Consider the following 17,001-nt stretch of genomic DNA (forward strand, 5'->3'; position numbering starts at 1 on the left):
CTCCCGCCTCCGGGTTCCGCTACCTTAGGGGAAATTCAGACTCGCGGGCGCGCGCCGGCTGCGGGGACGCGACGAGAGGGGCGGGGCCGAGCGTGCTACGTCCGGGTTGGGCGCGCCCCCGCGTCTTAGCCCCGCCCATCCGCGCACGCGATGATGCAATCCCAGGGCCTGCAGGCACGCGCCGAGGGTAGCGTGGTGTAGCGGGGTGGCGCGCGCGCGGCGGTCGGCCTTCTGGCGGCGGATTTGCGTGCGCGGGCGCGCGCCGTCCGGGCTGGGCTGGGCGGGGCCCAGCGGTGTTTGAGCGCTCCGCGGGCCTGAGGCGGATACCCGGAGGCTGGGAGTGGGCGAGTCAGCTCTCTCCGCGCTCCGAGGGGTAGGAGACGGGGGTCGGCGGCGGGAGGTGCGTGCGATCGGCGATCGGAGACGATCGGAAACGATCGGAGACCGTCGCGGCAGCCTTCCGAGCAGCGTGCGCTTCCCGCCCGGGCAGCTCCCGCCTGAGGGGAGAAGCGGCGGCCGGAGAGGCAGTGCTTTTGTGTTTGGGTCGAGCGAGGTCTCTCGGGTGCGGTCCGAGGCAAACGGTGGGGTCAGCCCGCCGAGGTGACCGACCCTCGCCGTCGCTCGCAAGTCCCGGGCATCCCCCTGCGCCCCGAGCGGCCGATGCCCAGGTGAGGCACCTAGGTATCGGGACCTGCCCGGGGCGCAGGGTCGCTGGAAGAGCGGCTGAGAGCACCGGGTGCACTAAGGCGATCGAGCATCAGCTTCGGACCCTCCCGGGGCTCCTCTTCCCAGCACGACCCCCGGTGCAAAGTTTTAGGTAAGTTTACCTCCCCCCTTGCTCTCTCTCCCCACCCCTTCCAGACAGGTTCTTGGTGAGTTTTGTTGTAGAACCCGGGAACTGAAGATAAGGGAACGCGGGATATTTGATCATTCTGCTCCCGCACCAGGAAGAGAAACTATCTAAGGAGGAAGTAGACCACTGTCGCTGTTTTCCTGGACAGACAGACTCCGAACAGTTTTGACTTTCTCTTTTGATGTGGCCTCCAGAGGTGTGGCACCGGGAGTTTGCCCATAGCATTTCAGTTTGTGTAAAGTTTGAAAAAAGTGTTTAGTAAGTTTAATAAGGCTAGAGAACATTGGAAATTAGTTACAAAAGTGTGGTTTTGCTTAATTGTTAGACATAACCTAATATCCTTTGTCTGGATGAATTTCACAACTGTCAATCGAGACTAAAACTGTTAGCTTTGAAAATGGTAGTCTTGCTTCTGATTTCTTTTCTCCAGTTAACTTCATTCCCCTCCGGGGCATTTTGCGGACCTTGGCAAGCACAAACAGATGCATTTTTAAATTTTTACTTTTTTGCAAGTGCTACATTTGGTGACTTTCCAAAAAAAAAAGTTTTTTTTAATTTTTTTTTATTTTTGAAGTTGAATGATACCCCTCTTCCGAGCTCTCTGAATGACTTCGTGCCCATCTTTGGTTTTGTATTAGGATAGTCACATTCTGATTGCTTCTCTTTTTGTTCTACTAGACTGTAAATTCCTTCAGGGATATGAGTATCAGGATGTGATGAAAGAGGGCTGAAATTATGTAGTACTGGTGGTAGATTGTTTGCCCACCCTGCAAATTAAGGCGGTTTGGTTCAATCCCTAGCAATACACACACACACACACACACACACACACACACACACACACACACACACCATGTATTGAAGGAATGATTAAGCCTATTTAAGACGTTCACACTTTAATACATAGGATGGAGTTCTGTTAATGTTTTAGAACTTGCAAACAGTCAGAAAGGGCTTTATACCCGTGGAATAATTTCCATTATATTTTAGGGAACTTGTTAGGAAATGAAAATATCCTTCTGTAAAGAATATGATCCTTTGTTAACCTAGTTCACGCAATGACGTCAGAGGGTATTTCCTGTGGTTCTGTGAGTATGTGCTTTCCAGTGAAGATCTGGGGCTGACAACTCCTTTGAGAACTCAGATCAGCAATGCCACTTGGTTGTAAGTTGGATAAAGGAAACAAGTTTTAAAACCTTAGATATGGTAACTCTTACAGAACCTCAACTTAAGGAAAAGAAGAATTTTTACTGTAAAAAGTGGCAATGTCTATAGAAAAGAATGACTATAAAATTAAAAAAAAAAAGCCAAAATCTTGCTACTCAGCCTCCCAAACATTGATGAACAGCATTTAAACATCCTCTTATAGATTTATGAGCTAGAACACATTTTGTGCTATTTGGGGGTTTATTTCTCTTTTTTAAGTCAGCAGTGCCCGAAACATCTTTCCTTGTCAGTACATATAATGCATAGAGATAAGTGCTATGTAATTTTAAATGGCTATAGAAATGTTCCATTTTAAATAGAAACATAATTAAGAAATAAGAAGTCAGGCAGAGGTGGCAAATGCCGCAAATCCTAGCCCTTGAGAAGCAGAGGCAGATGGATCTCTGAGGTCTCTGAGTTCGAGGCCAACCTAATCTACAGAGCTAGTTTCAGGACAAGCAAAGGTTACACAGAGAAACCCTGTCTCATACCCTCTCCCCCCGAAAAAAAATCTTGTTTTCTTTGCATTTCTTAATTACACGTCATGTTTTTTGCCGTAACAAGTGTGTTGATACTTTGTTTGTAGCTCATGCTTAGCAGTGAAGTGAGAACACAGACCGAGGGACAATGGATGCAAAGGCCCGGAATTGTCTGCTTCAACACAGAGAGGCTCTGGAAAGGGACATCAAAACATCCTACATCATGGATCACATGATCAGTGACAACGTTTTAACGGTAGTCGAGGAGGAAAAAGTGAGGAGCCAGGTAAAGCCCTCTGAGAGCTTTCTCCGAGGATTTTTGATAGCGATTTGTTGAAAAAAATCCAGTGTATCCACGGCTGCATCCTTACGCTATCTCATTTTCTCCAGACCACTCAGTACCAACGGGCCGCTGCTCTAATCACGATGATACTTAATAAAGACAATTGTGCCTACATTTCATTCTACAACGCTCTCCTGCATGAGGGATATAAAGACCTTGCCGCCCTTCTTCACAGTGGCCTTCCTCGCGTCTCTTCTTCCAGTGGCAAAGACACAGACGGCGGGCTAACGTCATTTGGTGTGTATCCTGATAGCTCATGTCACGGCGCCGTCTTTGCAGGTTTTATTGCAGTTGAACTGCTGGAGAGTGTATTTCCGTTCCTGGAAGGAAGTAGGCGCAAGAAATAGTTTCAGTTCAAATCGGAATTGTTTGTGTCCATGTTGATACGTGTTTTTCTCGTGCAGTGAACTGCTTACTGCTGAGGGATGGCATATGCGCTCTAAATTCTAGAGCTAATAAGAGCGTTTGCAGGGCCGCAATTCTTTTCTTTTCTTTTTTTTAATATTTCACTTACATTTGATTTTTTAGATTTATTTATGTATTATATATACAACATTCTGCCTCCATGTATGCCCACATGCCAGAGGAGGGCACCAGGTCTCATTACAGTTGGTTGTGAGCCACCATGTGGTTGCTGGGAATTGAACTCAGGACCTCTGGAAGAGCAGCCAGTGCTCTTAACCACTGAGCCATCTCTCCAGCCCAGAAACCTATGTTTTTTGAAAGGAATTCCATAACCATTGTTCCCTTTACATTCTTTTCAGTGTTAACAAGGTTTTTATTTGTGTGTTTTCCATTTAGTTGTGGTCTGAGCCATGGAGCCCAAGAGGAAGTCAGAGGACAACTTGCGGGAGTTGAACTCAGTTCCTAGACTTGGCAGCGAGTGCCTTTGCCTGTTGACCCATTTTGTTGCCCTCATCCTTCCCCTGTTTTCTTTATTGTGGCACTTGGGATCAAACCCACAACCCTGACCTTGCAAACTCTGCCGCTGGACTATATCCTTGGTCCTTCCCTTTGTTCGACACAGATAAGAGGGGCTGGAGGGTTAGGGAGTAATCTTGTGTAAGGCAGGGATAGATGGAGACTTCCACTATGTGTCGTGATCTTGAAGAATATATGCTTACTCCTGTTCTTTGTGTTATGAGACATTGGAAGGGTGAAATTCATACCTAATTTTTTTTTTTTTAATAAAATTTTGATATTCGTCTTGGAAATTTTGAGGCTAAACATCAGCCTCACTTACCCTGGTTTTCCAGGAGGATTACTCACAAGTTTTGAAGTTTTGTTCATCCGTACTTGTTTCGGCTTTCAGTGAGGACCGTGCTGTGTGAAGGTGGAGTACCACAGAGGCCGGTGGTTTTCGTGACTAGAAAGAAGCTGGTGAAGGCAATTCAGCAGAAGCTCTGGAAGCTGAATGGCGAGCCAGGGTGGGTCACCATATATGGAATGGCGGGCTGTGGGAAGTCTGTGTTAGCTGCCGAAGCAGTTCGAGATCACTCCCTCTTAGAAGGTAAGTTTCATCACTGCAACACTGCTTTTCAAGATTTTATTTTATTTGGACGCTGAAATTCTTTAGTTACTGTGGCTCTTAGGCATTCCTGCTGCTGATGGTAATAAATGACCACAAATTTAGTGACTTTAAATAACATACATTTCCTGTCTCAAGGTTGGAATCAAAGTGTTAAGACTGAGTTCATCTGGAAACATTTGGGCCAATTTCTGTCCTTGATTTGTTTACCTCCAAGAGGGAGTCTCTATATCCTTACCTCGTAGCTTCACCTTCAAACCCAGCAGTGCATAACATCAAATCTTCCTCTTTTTGCCTGACTCTCATAGTGATTTGCTTCTGTCCTCCGTTTCCTTTTCTGGGTGTTTTTGAGGGTGAGTCATCATAGGTGCTGGGGATCACACCCAGGGCCCCTCACACACTAGGCAGATGTTCTACCAGAGTTACAGCCCTTGTCCCTTATCCTCACGTTTATTTCTTCTTTTTTCTTTCCAGACAGGGTTTCTCTGTGTAGCCCTGGCTGTCCTAGAGCTCACTCTGTAAACCAGGCTGGCTTTGAACTCAAAGAAATCCACCTGTCTCTGCCTCTTACATGCTGGGATTAAAGGCCGGCACCATTATAGCCCAGGTTTTTTGTTTGTTTGTTTGTTTTTGGGACAAAGTCTCTCTATAGTGCCCTAGCTGTCCTGGAACTTATTTTTTTACATCAGGCTGGCCTTGAACTCTGAGATCCACCTACCTCTCTCCTAATCATGTGCCACCACCTCCGGACACATTGGTTTCTGACTTTCTTGCTCCCCTCTTTATGAGGGTCCTGTGATCACACTGGGTTTACTGTATAATCCAGGAGACTCTCACCCCAAATCTTTAATTATCGAACTTATGAAGTCCTTTTTTTACCATTCATTACAGTAAAATATTTACCATTTTGTGGCCATCTTTCAGAGACCATGATTCGGCCTACCAGGGCATATGAACTAAGATTGTTTTCTGACCCGTCTGTCACAGTGCTGCTTGCTTGTCTCCCAAAGGTGCCCCTCGAGAGAAGCTAGCTATCTAGCTTTGCAGTGGCTTGGGGGTTGTAGGCTTGAGAAAGGGTCTAAAGGTTGTCCTTACAGGCAGGAATACAGTTAACACTTTTTGTTCTGGCATGCAGTGCTGTAGGGGAAGAGTGTCTCAGAAACTCATTTCTACCAGTGACCATCCTGGTCATTGGCTTCCCATGGATTTGGTAGCTGGTATTAATTTAACAGTTACTTCCATCTACTTATTTAAAAACATAAAATCGTGTTATTTATTTGTGTGTGTGAAAACATACGGGTGTGTACCACAGCTTGAGTTTGGAAGCCTGAGGATACTACATGGGAATTGGTTCTCTCCTCCTACCGTATGGGTGGGTTCCCAGGATCAAACTCAAGCTCTCAGGCTTGGCAGCAAACCCCTTTCCCTCTGATCTCTCTCACCAGTTCTTCCATTTCTTTTTTATTTTTTCCGATACAGGGTTTCTCTGTAGCTGGAGCCTGTCCTGGAACTAGCTATTCTAGACCAGACTGGCCTCAGACTCACAGAGATCTGCTTGTCTCTGCCTCCCGAGTGCTGGGACTAGAGGCGTGCGCCACCACTGACCGGCTCAGTTCTTCCATTTCTGTAATTATTTCTTTTTCCTTTTTCTTTCCATGCATTTTCCTAGTTAGGGTTTCTATTGCTGTGATGAAACACCATGACCAAAAGCAAATGGGGAAGAAAGAGTTATTTGGTTTATGTACACTTACTGTTCATCACTGAAGGAAGGCAGGACAGGAACTCAAACAGGGCAGGAACCTGGAGGCAGGAGCTGATGCAGAGGCCATGGAGGGGGGGTTGCTGCTTAGCTGCTTATTGGCTTGCTCATCATGACTTCCTCAGCCTGCCTTCTTAGAGAACCCAGAACACCTGCAGGGATGACACCACCCTTCATGGACTGGGCCCTCTCCCATCTGTCACTAATTAAGAAAATGACCAATATCATCATCATCATCATTTTCTTCTTCTTCTTCTTCTTCTTCTTCTTCTTCTTCTTCTTCTTCTTCTTCTTCTTCTTCTTCTTCTTCCTCTTCTTCCTCTTCTTCCTCTTCCTCCTCCTCTTCCTTCTCCTCCTCCTTCTTCTCCTCCTCTAGGTAACTATATATATATATATATATATATATACACCCAGCTATATATGTGCATATGATATGTATAAACATATATATTAATTCTATTAGTTCTGTTCCTCTAGAGAGCCCTCACTGATACAGGGTATTGACCGGGCGGTAGTGGCTCCTGCCTTTAATCCCAAGCACTTGGGAGGCAGAGGCAGGTGGTTCTCTGAGTTTGAGGCCAGCCTGGTCTACAAGAGCTAGTTCCAGGACAGGCACCAAAGCTACAGAGAAACCTTGTCTCAAAAAAAAAAAAAAAAAAAAAAAAAACCTAATACAGGGTACAAAGTTAAAAGGAAGGAACGCTCACTTTCTAGAGGAAGCGGGGTAGGCTGGGTTTCCTGAATGAAATGGCATTTAGTTGAATTTTAGAGAAGGAATAAAGTTTGCTAGGCAGACTAGAGATAGAAGAGTAGGGAAGGGAAGTCAGAAGGGCATCGAGTGGTTAGTGGAGAGGTAGAAGGCTCGCTGGGCAGCAGAGGGTTTCAGATTTGCTGGCAGGGTTCTCATGATATTCATCAGGAATAAATATACAACTACCCCAGTGTTTGGCTTCCTCCATTCCTATTTATTTATTTGTTCGTTTGTTATGTATACAATATTCTGTCTGTGTGTATGTCTGCAGGCCAGAAGAGGGCACCAGACCTCATTACAGATGGTTGTGAGCCACCATGTTGTTGCCGGGAATTGAACTCAGGACCTTTGGAAGAGCAGGCAATGCTCTTAACCACTGAGCCATCTCTCCAGCCCCCGGCTTCCTCCATTCTTTCATGATTCCTAAGAATATTTATTGATTATGTGTGCACACTTGTGTGTGTGTTCATGCACTTGTGTGAAGGACAGTGGACAGTTAATGAGAGTTGGTTCTCTCTTTTCATTATGTAGATGCTGGGGATCCAGACTCAGCTTTGGCTGTAATTGCCTGCGTGTCTCCCTAGCACCTTCATTTTTCAGTGAGTCCTATTTGTTATCACTTATAGGGAATTCAGATAAGTTTCTGACTTCTAGTGAGCATGTTAAATTACAAGTCTTAGTCAGTAATCAGACAGTTTAATAGACCTGTGGAGATCGGAAAGATAGAGTCTAGGGCACATCTTTGTGTGCGAGGATTTAGTTTCCAACTTCTTAGCCTTTCTTAGCACTGTTGATGGCAGTTCTGACAGGATGCCCAGTCCTTAGCTCTTAGTGTGTGTGTGTGTGTGTGTGCGTGTGTGTGCGTGTGTGTGTTTTCCTGTTATAAGAGAAGTTTCTTGAGACTTATTAGCTCTTTGAAAGTCTCCAGAACCTCAGAATAGTTTTTAAAACCTCTTCGGCTATCTGGAAGTGATGATGCATGCCATTAATTCCAGCGCATGAGAGGTAGAGGTCCACAGATCTCTGCGATCAAGGCCAGCCTGATCTACATAGTGAGTTCCTTGTACCGTGAGAATCTGTCTAAAACAAAATGAAACAAAACCCTAAACAAACTACTGTAAAATTGTTCACTAAAGATATTTCAGGACTTTTAAAATGGGCTTCAGTTCCTTTAGGATAAAGAAATGTTTCATTTCAGTTTCATGATGAACTTTTAAAAAATATATATTATATATGTGTGTATATATAAATGTAAAATATATCTCATTTAAGTTGCTTTATATTATGATGAACTTTTAATTTTAGAGACTAAAAGTGAATCATAACTTAGAGAGTTAATGGCTCAGGAAACATTGTGTAATTTAACCATTCTGTGTGTGTGTGTGTGTGTGTGTGTGTACATGTGCTTGTGGAGGCCAGAGGTCAACATACGGTATCTTCCTCAATTGTTCTCTATATTGAAGACAGGTGTCTCACTGAACCTAGTGCTTAGTGACTGAGCTAGGCTAGCTGGCCAGCCACTCAGAGATTTGCCTTTCTTCACAGACTTTGAGCATGCCCTGTTCAGCCCTCCCACATCTGGCTGTTTGTGTTGGTGCTAGCGATTACATTTAGGTCCCCTTGTTCGGTGCTTGCATAAGCACTTGGCAAACAGAGCCATCTCCCCAGTCCCTAACTACTTTACTCTGGGAAAATTCCAGATACAGTCTTTCATACATGGGAACTTAATTTCTTTTTTTTTTTTTAAAGTTTATTTCTTTTTTTTTTTAAGTTGGCTATTTTTCTTAAGATTTATTTATATATTTATTCTGTATACAACATTCTGCCTCCGTGTATGGCCCCACGCCAGAAGAGGGCACCAGATCTCATTACAGGTGGTTGTGAGCCACCATGTGGTTGCTGGGAATTGAACTCAGGACCTCTGGAAGAGCAGCCAGTTCTCTTAACCACTGAACCATCTCTCCAGCCCCCGGGAACTTAATTTCTATTTCTCCTGTACTTTGGTGAGATCTGACTGATGGGATTTTCACTGCCTGTCTATGCATTTTTAAATAAACCAGTTTTCTTTTAAAATATGACTGTTTCATACACAAACATGCACGCACACACACTCATACATGCACACATATAGGAACTGTCAACATATCTTTAAACCAATTACAGTACTCTGTGTGTGTGTGTGTGTGTGTGTGTGTGTGTGTGTGCAGATGTATGTGTGCTGTGGTCATCACTCCTCTGTCTACCGTGTGGATTTCAGGGGTTGAACTGACGTTGTCAGGATGGTTTTTACTCACTGAGCTGTCTTGCCAGCCCAATGCCGTGTCTTGAAAGCATGGGAACTTTTTCTATAGGCTGCCTACTTGTTTGTTTCTGTCCATTCCAGGATTTCCTTGATGCTGTTAGATTATTATTTGCTCCCAGGAAAAACCTCATGTGAAAACAGAACGGGACCTTTTCCCCCCTCTGAATAAAGACAGTTTTTCTTTGAATAAATCTCTCTGTATGAATTAGAAGTACAAACTTCTTTCAAGGCTAAATTGCTCCCTCTTGTGCCCAGAGTTAAGATGTTGAGATTCATCTAAAATGTAGAAATAGCAGTTCATTGTTTAGCTAAATGCTGTACTGTAGATTTGTAGATTAGTTGATCGCTTAATATTTTTGTCTACCTTTCTTTTTGAAATAAGTAGTGTTTATATTGTTTTTTCTTGAATATGCTTATAATGCTCCAATGTAGTTTTAAATTTAGGATAGGAAGGCTTTAACCTAGGAAAATGCCTTAAATGTGGAGGAGTTTATCAGGTAGTTTTACATTCAGGATAAGAAGACGTTAGCCTAGGAAGATGGACTTAAATGTACAGGCGTTTATCAGGTAGCCCAATGGAGATAGTTTACTTTTTTTAAAATTCTGGGATAATCTTTAAAAAATAAAGTGGAAATCACATTCTTTTAGGATTAGAATTTTGTTTAAGTCTTATGAAAGTAGAATTTTTTTTTAATTTAAAAAGAAGTAAAAGCAAGCTAAGGGTGGAGGTGTATTCAGGAGTCTGGGGCAGGAGAGTTGGGTGGTTGAGGCTGATGGCCTCTACACACTGAGATGCTGTCTCAGAGACACCCGCCAAGATGGCTGCACTAGCTCAGCGGGTGCGGTGCTCGGCGAGCCTCCATGGAAGCTCTCTTCATTTGCCGGTCTTCCAAGTTCTAAATTTCGGTTAACAGCCTGGGGAGAATATCTGCAGTGTGTTTCCAAATACACATACATAGAGCACAGCTATAGGGCCTACTGTTTCATCATAGCCGAGAACGTCGGGAACTTTCTGCCGAAAAGTGATAGGGTTTCTTGTCTGCTTTCTAAGGAACACACTAATCAAACCAGGCTTTCCAGCCTTGTCTCTTCTTAACCTATCTCTTTTAGTTAGCACACAAATAACGAGCTTCTTTTAAAAAAATATTATTGTTGTTATTATTATTGGTTTTTTCTTTTTAAAGATTTATTTATTAATTATGTATACAGTATTCTGCCTGTATGTATCCCCGGAGGCCAAAGAGGGCACCAGATCTTATCACAGATAGTTGTGAGCCACCATGTGATTGCTGGGAATTAAACTCATGACGTCTGGAAGAACAGTCACTGCTCATAACCTTTGAGCCATATCTCCAGGCCCCTCTTTTTTGTTTTTTTAAGACAGGGTTTCTCTGTGTAGCCCTGGCTGTCCTGGAACTCACTCTGTAGACCTGGCTGGCCTCAAACTCAGAGATCATCTGCCTCTGCCTCCTGAGTGTTGGAATTAAAGGCATGTCCCACTATGCCCGACAATTTTTAAAAAAAATAAAATTATTAGTGTATGTATGACTTTCTGTCCCTGTGCGTGCATGTGTGCTTGTGGGTGAGCACATGCCACAGTTCACATATGAAGGCCGGAAGACAGTGCTACGGAGTCCACCCTCTCCTCCCACTGTTCTCTGGCTTCCAGGGATCAAGCTCAGGTTGTCGGGCCTGTGTGGCAGTTGTGTGTACCTGCTGCACCAGCGTGCCAGCTCAGAACGATGAACTTCACTGTGTATTCTCAGATGGGGCTAGCCTGGAACTCAACTGTGTAGACCAGGCTGATCTTGAACTCACATAGATCTTTCTGTCTCTGCCTCCTGAGTGCTGGGAATAACAGTATGTGCCACCATGCCTATCACGTTTATGTGTTGATATTCTCTTAGCAGTTCTGCAGGAAGTACAGCCGTCCTATCTCAGTGTAAGGAATGGGAATAACCGGAAGGGATGTGCTGGAAGTCACAGCTAGTGAGCGGAGGAGCCGCCCTCAAGAACTCTTAGAGGATCCTACTGAGTGTGTCGTGTGTTCATAGATGTTTGTTCCCTTTAAAAATAATACTTATTTGTATTTATGTGTGTGTTTTGCATACGTGTGTGAGTGCACCACATGTCTGCCCCTCAGAGGCCAAAAGAGACGAGTCGGATCCTCTGTAAGGGGAGTTAAGGAAGGTTCTAAGCCACCATGGGGTACTGGGAGCCGTAAGTGGATCCTCTGGAAGAGCAGCCGGAGCTCTTACCCACTAAGCCATCTCGTTAGCCTTGGTGTCATTCGTTCTTAACTGGATGATTTCCTCACCTTACAGGGTGTTTCACAGCACTTACAGGATGTTTTTGGTGCCAGTACTGATAGGGAGACTCCTAGCATCCCAGAGTAGGGATCAGGAGGTTGTCAGTCATTCTAGTGGGGATTTATGGGAAAGTCATTCACAACAAAGAATAACTCAGCCCCATGTGTCAAGGGCACTGACACTGAGACACAGACAAGGATTGCTGGGACCAAAGATTATGGAAGTTGGCTTGGTAAAGCAAAAATACTTCCCTGAAAGCCTCTGATACATTCCTAACTTAGAATCTTCAGTTTTTCTTCGATTTTGTTTGTAGTTCAGCAATAAACTTCTATCAGAATTTGTAGCTTGACTCCAGAGAAGGTAAAGATATGAGATTGACGATTAGCGTGAAGATACATAACAGTAAGGCAGTTCAGAGGGCCTTACCCTTACACATTTATCCTTTTCTCCTTGTTAGGTTGTTTCCCGGGGGGTGTACATTGGGTTTCAGTTGGAAAACAAGACAAATCTGGACTTCTGATGAAGCTGCAGAATCTTTGCACACGCCTTGATCAAGAGGAGAGTTTTTCTCAGAGACTTCCACTGAACATCGAGGAGGCTAAAGATCGTCTCCGTGTTCTGATGCTGCGCAAGCACCCCAGGTACAGATGGTCAAATGTGGTCAGTGTATGGGACTTGCTGACCTCCTGAGAGCACCATGCCCTTTTTCAAGAGGCATTGTTTTCCTGCTGTTCTCTTTCCTAATTTAAAAAGGAAAGTAGCTACCACTTGGTCTAAACTGCTCATTTTTGCATCTTATTGCCTCCTACATGCCACTGTAGGGTTTTGAGAAATGCAATTGGTAGTTGGTGAGTAGTCTTTTCTAGAAACCACAAACTTCTTGGTTTGGATAAATTGTTTCTACTGGATAAATGTAGAACAAGATAAAGAAAACCAAAACAACTAAGAAGGAAAGGTTTCTTGTTTTTGTGTGGGTGGGGATTGAACCTAATTCTTCATTCTTGTTAGGCAGTGTTTTACCACTGTGTCATATACCCAACTGAAAGGATTTATTTTATTTTAAAATTCACTATGTGTGTGTGTGTGTCTGTGTGTGTGTCTGTGTGTGTGTGTGTGTGTGTGTAATTAGATGACAGCTTTCAGGAGTTCGTTCTTAATTTCTATCCTGGATTATGGGAATTGAACTCAAGTCTGAGTCATCCCACTGGCCTGAAAAGTGTGTGTGGGGTATGTATGTGTATGCACATGTGCCCGTGTGTGTACCTGAGGAGGTCAAAAGCAATGATGGGTGTTTTCCTCTGTAGCTCCAGGATACTGGGTCTCTCACAGAACCTGCAGCTTGTGGTCTGTTTGGCTAGACTAGCAGATCCCAAAAATCATATCCGTTCTGCTGCAACTCAGTTAGTGGAACAGTCCCACAAGCCTCTTGTCTTAGTGACCTTTCTGTTACTGCAAAAAAACACCGTGACCAAGGCTATTTCTAGAAGGAAGAGGTTCTTTTGGGCTTACAGTTTCAGAAAGTTAGAGTTCATGATGGCAGAGTAAAGGCATCAGAAACAGGAACTCACCTGGTGAGTCACAAACAGGAAACAGAGGCACACGGGGACTTACAAATCCACACCCTTTCTCTCTCTCCCTCATTAGAAGAGGGTGTTGGGTCCCCTGGAACTGGAATTGCAGACTGTTGTTAGCCGCCCAATGAGTTCTGGGAGCCAAACTTGACTCCTCCATAAGAGTGGCTAGTTCTTTTAACTGCAGAGCCTTTTTTCTTTTAGTTAAATTTATTTTGTGCATGCATGTACATACATACTTTTATTGACTTATGTTGTACTCTTGCCAACCTTGACTTCTGTCTTACTTACATTCTATTGCTGTGGAGAGACATCATGACATCATAGCCAACACAGCACTTACCGAAAGGAAGCCTTTAATTGGAGGCTGACTTCCAGTTTCAGAGGGTTAGTCTGGTATCATCATAGTCGGAAGCAGACAGGCATGGTGCTGGAGGAGTAGCTGAGAGCTTTACATCCTGATCCACAGGCAATAGTCAAGAGCAAGGAACTTGCCCTGTCTTGGGCTTTTGAAACCTCAAAGTCCACTCCTAGTGACACACCTCCTCCAACAAGGCCACGTCTTCTAATCCTTCTAAACAGTTCATCAACTGGGGACTAAGCATCCTAGCAAATGGAGCCTTACGGGGGGCATTTTTATTCAAACCAACACAGTTTCTTTTCCTTTCTTTTTCTCCTGGAACTATAGTTTCTCCTTTGCTATCCTGACTCTTCTTGTTCATGGAGACACAATGGAAAAAACTTCTAGTCTGCCATCTTACCCTTGTCTTAGAATTTCTTTTTAAAGAGGGTATAAAATAAGAGTCATTAGTGATTTGTTTGTTTTGTTTTATTTTTTGAGGCAGGCTTTTTCTGTAGCCCTGGCTGTCCTGGAACTTGCTCTGTAGACCAGGCTAACCTTGAATTCAGAGATCCACCCACCTCTGCCTTCCGAATGCTGAGATTAAAGGTGTGCACACCACTGCCCGACGTGATTTCATTTCACTTTTTAAACTTAGGTGTCTGCTGATCTTGGATGATGTTTGGGATCCTTGGGTGTTAAAAGCTTTCGACAACCAGTGTCATATTCTTCTTACAACCAGAGATAAGAGTGTTACAGACTCCGTCATGGGTAAGGCTTTTCATTTCCTTGTGAGTGCTATAGTAAAGTTACTGCATCAAAAGGCATTATTTCATCCAATGCATGTCCCTCTGTGACGTAACGCATTGCTTCCATTGTGCTACAACTTTGCTGCAGGTCCCAAGCACGTTGTCTCTGTGGACAGTGGTCTGGGGAAAGAGAAGGGACTCGAAATCTTGTCGCTTTTCGTTAGCATGAAGAAGGAAGATCTGCCAGTGGAGGCGCACAGTATTATAAAAGAGTGCAAAGGTACGGCTCCTGGCGTGTGTGTGAGGGGAGGCTGTGCAAATCCTGATGCTCTCTTTATAAAGCAAGCTGGTGAATATGCTAATTTAGCAAATGAGCACCCACATCTGTTTCATGGCATTTGATATTTTAGGTACCTCTCAAACCTTAAGAGAACATACTTGGCATTTATTCTATATAATAAAGTTACTTGTACCTACCATGTGTTAAAGAGTATGCTCATGAGAAAGATGAAATGAAGTTAAGATTTTTACTGTCTGTAAAAAAATATTATGAACACTATTTAAAAATTATTTTGTTTGGAATTTTGTAAGATTAGTGTTTCGGTGTGGCAAGTAAGTGCTGTTATCCTCCAACTTGAGGTTTTTATTTGTGAGGTAAAACTTTTTACTTGTTCCGAGATACAGAGGGAAACAAAAACCGCAGTCTAAGGCTTGGTTTCTCTTACTGAACTTTGACAGCACAGATTACTCGGACACCACTTGTCTTTTTATTAAATTCTTAAATGGCTTCCATGGAAAAAGTGTCCGTCATACAGGTGGAAGGCTCAATTCCTATGGCTGCCGCTCTCCACTTCCAACTTCAGATACCAGTTAACAGGCTCTAGGTTGTTGGACCCATGCTTCTGACTCAGCAGCTCCCACCCCGTCCTTCAGTGTGGCTAACTTGTTTGAGCAGCTCACAGAAACCAGGGACTTATATTTAGTGCCTCATAGAGGGTGATACAGAGACAGATGAGAGGTGTGCTGATGGGTTTCGGGAGGAGGGGTGGAGCTCCCAGCGTTGTCTTCACTGTGGCGCCTTTCAGGGCTCTTCCATGTGTTCAGCCTCTGCAGTTTTCTCTGGACTCCATTGTATGGGTGTGACTGATATGTGGACAGCCACGTAACAGAGGGATTGAAGAAAAAGATAATGCAAATGAACTGAACAAATGATGTAATGAGTATCTGTCAGCGAGACCTGATTATTCTAAGGATTTCCTTAGAAGACCTGCCTTGAAGGAAAGTGAGCCAGGAGTTGGAAATGTTCCAAGGCCCTGGATAGGTTGCACTGAAAATTGTTTCTTGTGCTGTGAGATGGTTTAGTTGGGAGAGATGCTTGCTGCCAAGCCTCACCACCTGTATTTCATCCTCAGAGTCTTCCTGGAAGGATGGAACTCACTCCTACAAGTTGTCCTATGACCTTCACATCCTCACACCTACCCACACCCGTCTCCTTACTCCTCCACCACTCCCCCACCTGTACCCACACACATACCCACACTTACCTCCATACACACACTTTGCGGGGGAGATTAAACATTTTAAATTGTTTAGTGGTGTAGACAGAAGTTTCTGTCCTTTCTGGTCCCGTAGCTGCTCAGTTCCAAATAAACACACAGAGGCTTATATTAATTATAAATTATTTGGCCAATACTCAGGCTTATTAACTAACTCTTGCAAACTTAAATTTATACAATAACTCTCACTCTCTCTCTTCTTTTTTTTTTTTTTTGGTTTTTAAGACAGGGTTTCTTTGTAGCTTTGGAGCCTTGGTGCCAGTCCTGGAACTAGCTCTTGTAGATCAGGTTGGCCTCAAACTCACAGAGATCCACCTGTCTCTGCCTCCTGAGTGCTGGGATTAAAGGCGTGCACCACCACCACCTGTTAGCCTCAGGACTTGGTACCTTTTCTCAGTAAGGCATTCTCATCTTGCTTCCTCTGCATCTGACTGGGGACTATGTCTCTGCCTTTCCTCTTCCCAGAATTCTCCAAGTCTGGTTGTCCCACCTATACTTCCTGCCTGGCTACTGGCCAATCAACGTTTTATTAAACTAATACAAGTGACAAATCTTTACAGTGTACAAGAGCACCATCCCACAGCATAGTGGTGATTTTAACATAAGCTGATATTAACATAATCACTTTTACCCTCAGGTTCTCCTCTTGTGGTGTCTTTAATTGGTGCACTTTTACGTGATTTTCCCAATCGCTGGGCGTACTACCTCAGACAACTCCAGAATAAGCAGTTTAAGAGAATAAGGAAATCTTCCTCTTATGATTATGAGGCTCTGGATGAAGCCATGTCTATAAGTGTTGAAATGCTCAGAGAAGACATCAAAGATTATTACACAGATCTTTCCATCCTGCAGAAGGATGTCAAGGTCCCGACAAAGGTAATGGACTGACCGGCATTCCTTGTCGTTGACTATTTACAGTATGTGAACTTTGATAATGGTACTGACGTGGCAGGCGACAGTGCCAAAGTCCCTCTGCTCTTGGTCTCCGTGAAAGGCGCTATCTAGTGAGTTCCTTAATTCCCAGTGGTTCTCGAGAACTGAGAGAAGCATTCAGTTCCTTTTTTTGTCTTGAGAACTAGCTGAACTTCTTAAGACATGGAGACATTCTTTTTTTATATACTTTTTAAATATCTTCTTCTCTCATATATTACATCCTGACCAGTGTGTCCCCTCCCTCCTCTCCTCCCAGGTCCCACCCCCTACCTCTCTTCTCCCTCAGATCCACTCCTCCTCTGTTTCCCTTCAGAAAAGTGCA

General features: G+C 44.0%; 1 protein-coding gene across 1 annotated transcript in view; it reads left to right on the plus strand.

Moving 5' to 3' along the window:
* The first annotated feature begins 292 nt into the window (after positions 1-292).
* Positions 293-17,001, plus strand: part of Apaf1 (apoptotic peptidase activating factor 1) — a 71,086-nt gene continuing 54,377 nt past the window's right edge. The window contains exons 1-8 of the mRNA XM_048418247.3: positions 293-817; positions 2,646-2,824; positions 2,929-3,118; positions 4,194-4,391; positions 11,988-12,171; positions 14,100-14,212; positions 14,339-14,470; positions 16,384-16,622. Coding sequence (XP_048274204.3) covers positions 2,687-2,824; positions 2,929-3,118; positions 4,194-4,391; positions 11,988-12,171; positions 14,100-14,212; positions 14,339-14,470; positions 16,384-16,622 — 1,194 coding nt within the window. The 5' untranslated portion in view covers positions 293-817; positions 2,646-2,686. The remainder of the gene's footprint in view (positions 818-2,645; positions 2,825-2,928; positions 3,119-4,193; positions 4,392-11,987; positions 12,172-14,099; positions 14,213-14,338; positions 14,471-16,383; positions 16,623-17,001) is intronic.

The sequence above is a fragment of the Myodes glareolus genome, chromosome 26 (assembly GCF_982192425.1).
Source record: "Myodes glareolus chromosome 26, mMyoGla1.1, whole genome shotgun sequence".
NCBI lineage: Eukaryota > Metazoa > Chordata > Mammalia > Rodentia > Cricetidae > Myodes > Myodes glareolus.